General features: G+C 41.6%; 1 protein-coding gene across 1 annotated transcript in view; it reads left to right on the top strand.

Moving 5' to 3' along the window:
* The window catches only part of LOC109588171 (uncharacterized), a 15,372-nt gene extending 15,313 nt beyond the window's left edge, over positions 1–59 (top strand). The window contains exon 5 of the mRNA XM_020004352.1: positions 32–59. Within this exon, the coding sequence (XP_019859911.1) occupies positions 32–59 (28 nt within the window). The remainder of the gene's footprint in view (positions 1–31) is intronic.
* The last annotated feature ends 1,506 nt before the right edge of the window (positions 60–1,565 follow it).

The raw sequence follows: 1,565 nt of genomic DNA, 5'->3' as shown, positions 1-1,565 counted from the left end.
CACCTTATGGATACACTCCTTTCTGTGATAGTCGTACTGATATGGATGGATTCAGGTAATTAATGATATGTAGTATTGGTATAATAATGGACCCTGTTTGGCCAAAAATGAAAGGGAGAGAATTTTTCGTTTTAATAATTTTTCCTTATGCATCTAGTGTAACTTGAATAAAAGTACATTAGATTCACACAATATCAATAATGCATCTACACTACAGCTAACAAAGGAAGGATACTACAAGTACATGTACACACTACTAGACTGTATAAATTACTATTATCATAACTGTACATACAAGTATTTATAACTATTCACGTGGACTGACCAGTCATTGAATTAACTGGTTGATACGGAATTCCTGGGTACCCAGAGTGAGCCACACCCATTCCCTGCTTTCCTTGAGCCTATGCCCATTCCTTGAGGCAGGCCAGAGCCGATCCCTTGAGCTCTGTCCATCTGTATCGGACCTCCTGGCCCCATCATGTATTGCTGCTGTTGACCCATAGGTCCCATACCACCAACACCACCACCACCCTGCTGCCATTGAGCCTACATGCATATATGTAGATAAAGAATATTAATAAATAAATGGCTGCCATCTTGAAAAACCAACCTGAATCCTACATTACCTACAAACACAGAACAGTGAGTGTCCTTAGTGGGTGTGACCAGATCAACCCTAATATGTCTCCCGTCAACATCTCGTCTGTTCAACTCCAAACAAGCACTAGCAGACTCCTCCGTCTCCATAATAGAAATTAGTTGTCGTCCCTGTCAGCTGTTTCCTGAGTTTACCAGGAGAAACTGCAACCGATCGTTGCCGTAGCGACTCGACTGAACCAAATGGGAAGGCCAGCTTGAGTATATCCTTCTTTATAGTCAATAGAGGAACATTACCAATAAATACTGTACGAGGGTTTCAATGATCATTCTTATTATTTCTATTTCTGGTTGTACTTAGTCCCAGTGAGCTCTCCTGTCTCTTTGTAGCTTTTCCTCTCTTTATCTCGGGGTCTGTCCCACTCTCTTCCTCTTTAAAGTTTTTGGGTGTTCTTTCTTTCTGTGTGGTGGGTCTGCAGGAGTCGATAGCTTCTCTTTCGCTTCTTTAAACAAAGCACTCAACTTTGAAAAGCTGTTAGGGAGTAGTCAGGCGTGGCCTGACCCTTGCGAAAACGGAGGGTCAGGAACCTCGTATATACCAGACTTGTTAGCTGCTGCAGAAATTCTGCAGTGACGCATTGTGACTTGCTACTGACTATGTAACTTTAATAATCATTAATAGTAATTGAAAATGGATGCTGGTGCTCTAGCTAGTCTTCTTGGTATCCTTTCTCTGCATTGGCATATTCTTCCAGATACTATAAATTCATCAGAGCAGTTATATAGGATGTCATCAGAAGTCTCATCTATAGGAAGCTCCTCAAACCTGGCCATATATGCCGCCTCAGTTCTCTCCATGTTGAAAACACCAAATTAGATCTGCTAAACGAACTGTAACAATTGTTAGCCTGGGAAGTGATGTTGCTTCCACAGCTGACAGTCTTACAAGTCGTCATTGCTTCTTT

Source organism: Amphimedon queenslandica, unplaced genomic scaffold (genome assembly GCF_000090795.2).
Source record: "Amphimedon queenslandica unplaced genomic scaffold, v1.1 AMPQUscaffold_12253, whole genome shotgun sequence".
Taxonomy (NCBI): Eukaryota; Metazoa; Porifera; class Demospongiae; order Haplosclerida; family Niphatidae; genus Amphimedon; species Amphimedon queenslandica.
The sequence above is the reverse complement of the archived record's forward strand: the minus strand, read 5'-3'. Positions and strand labels throughout refer to the sequence as shown.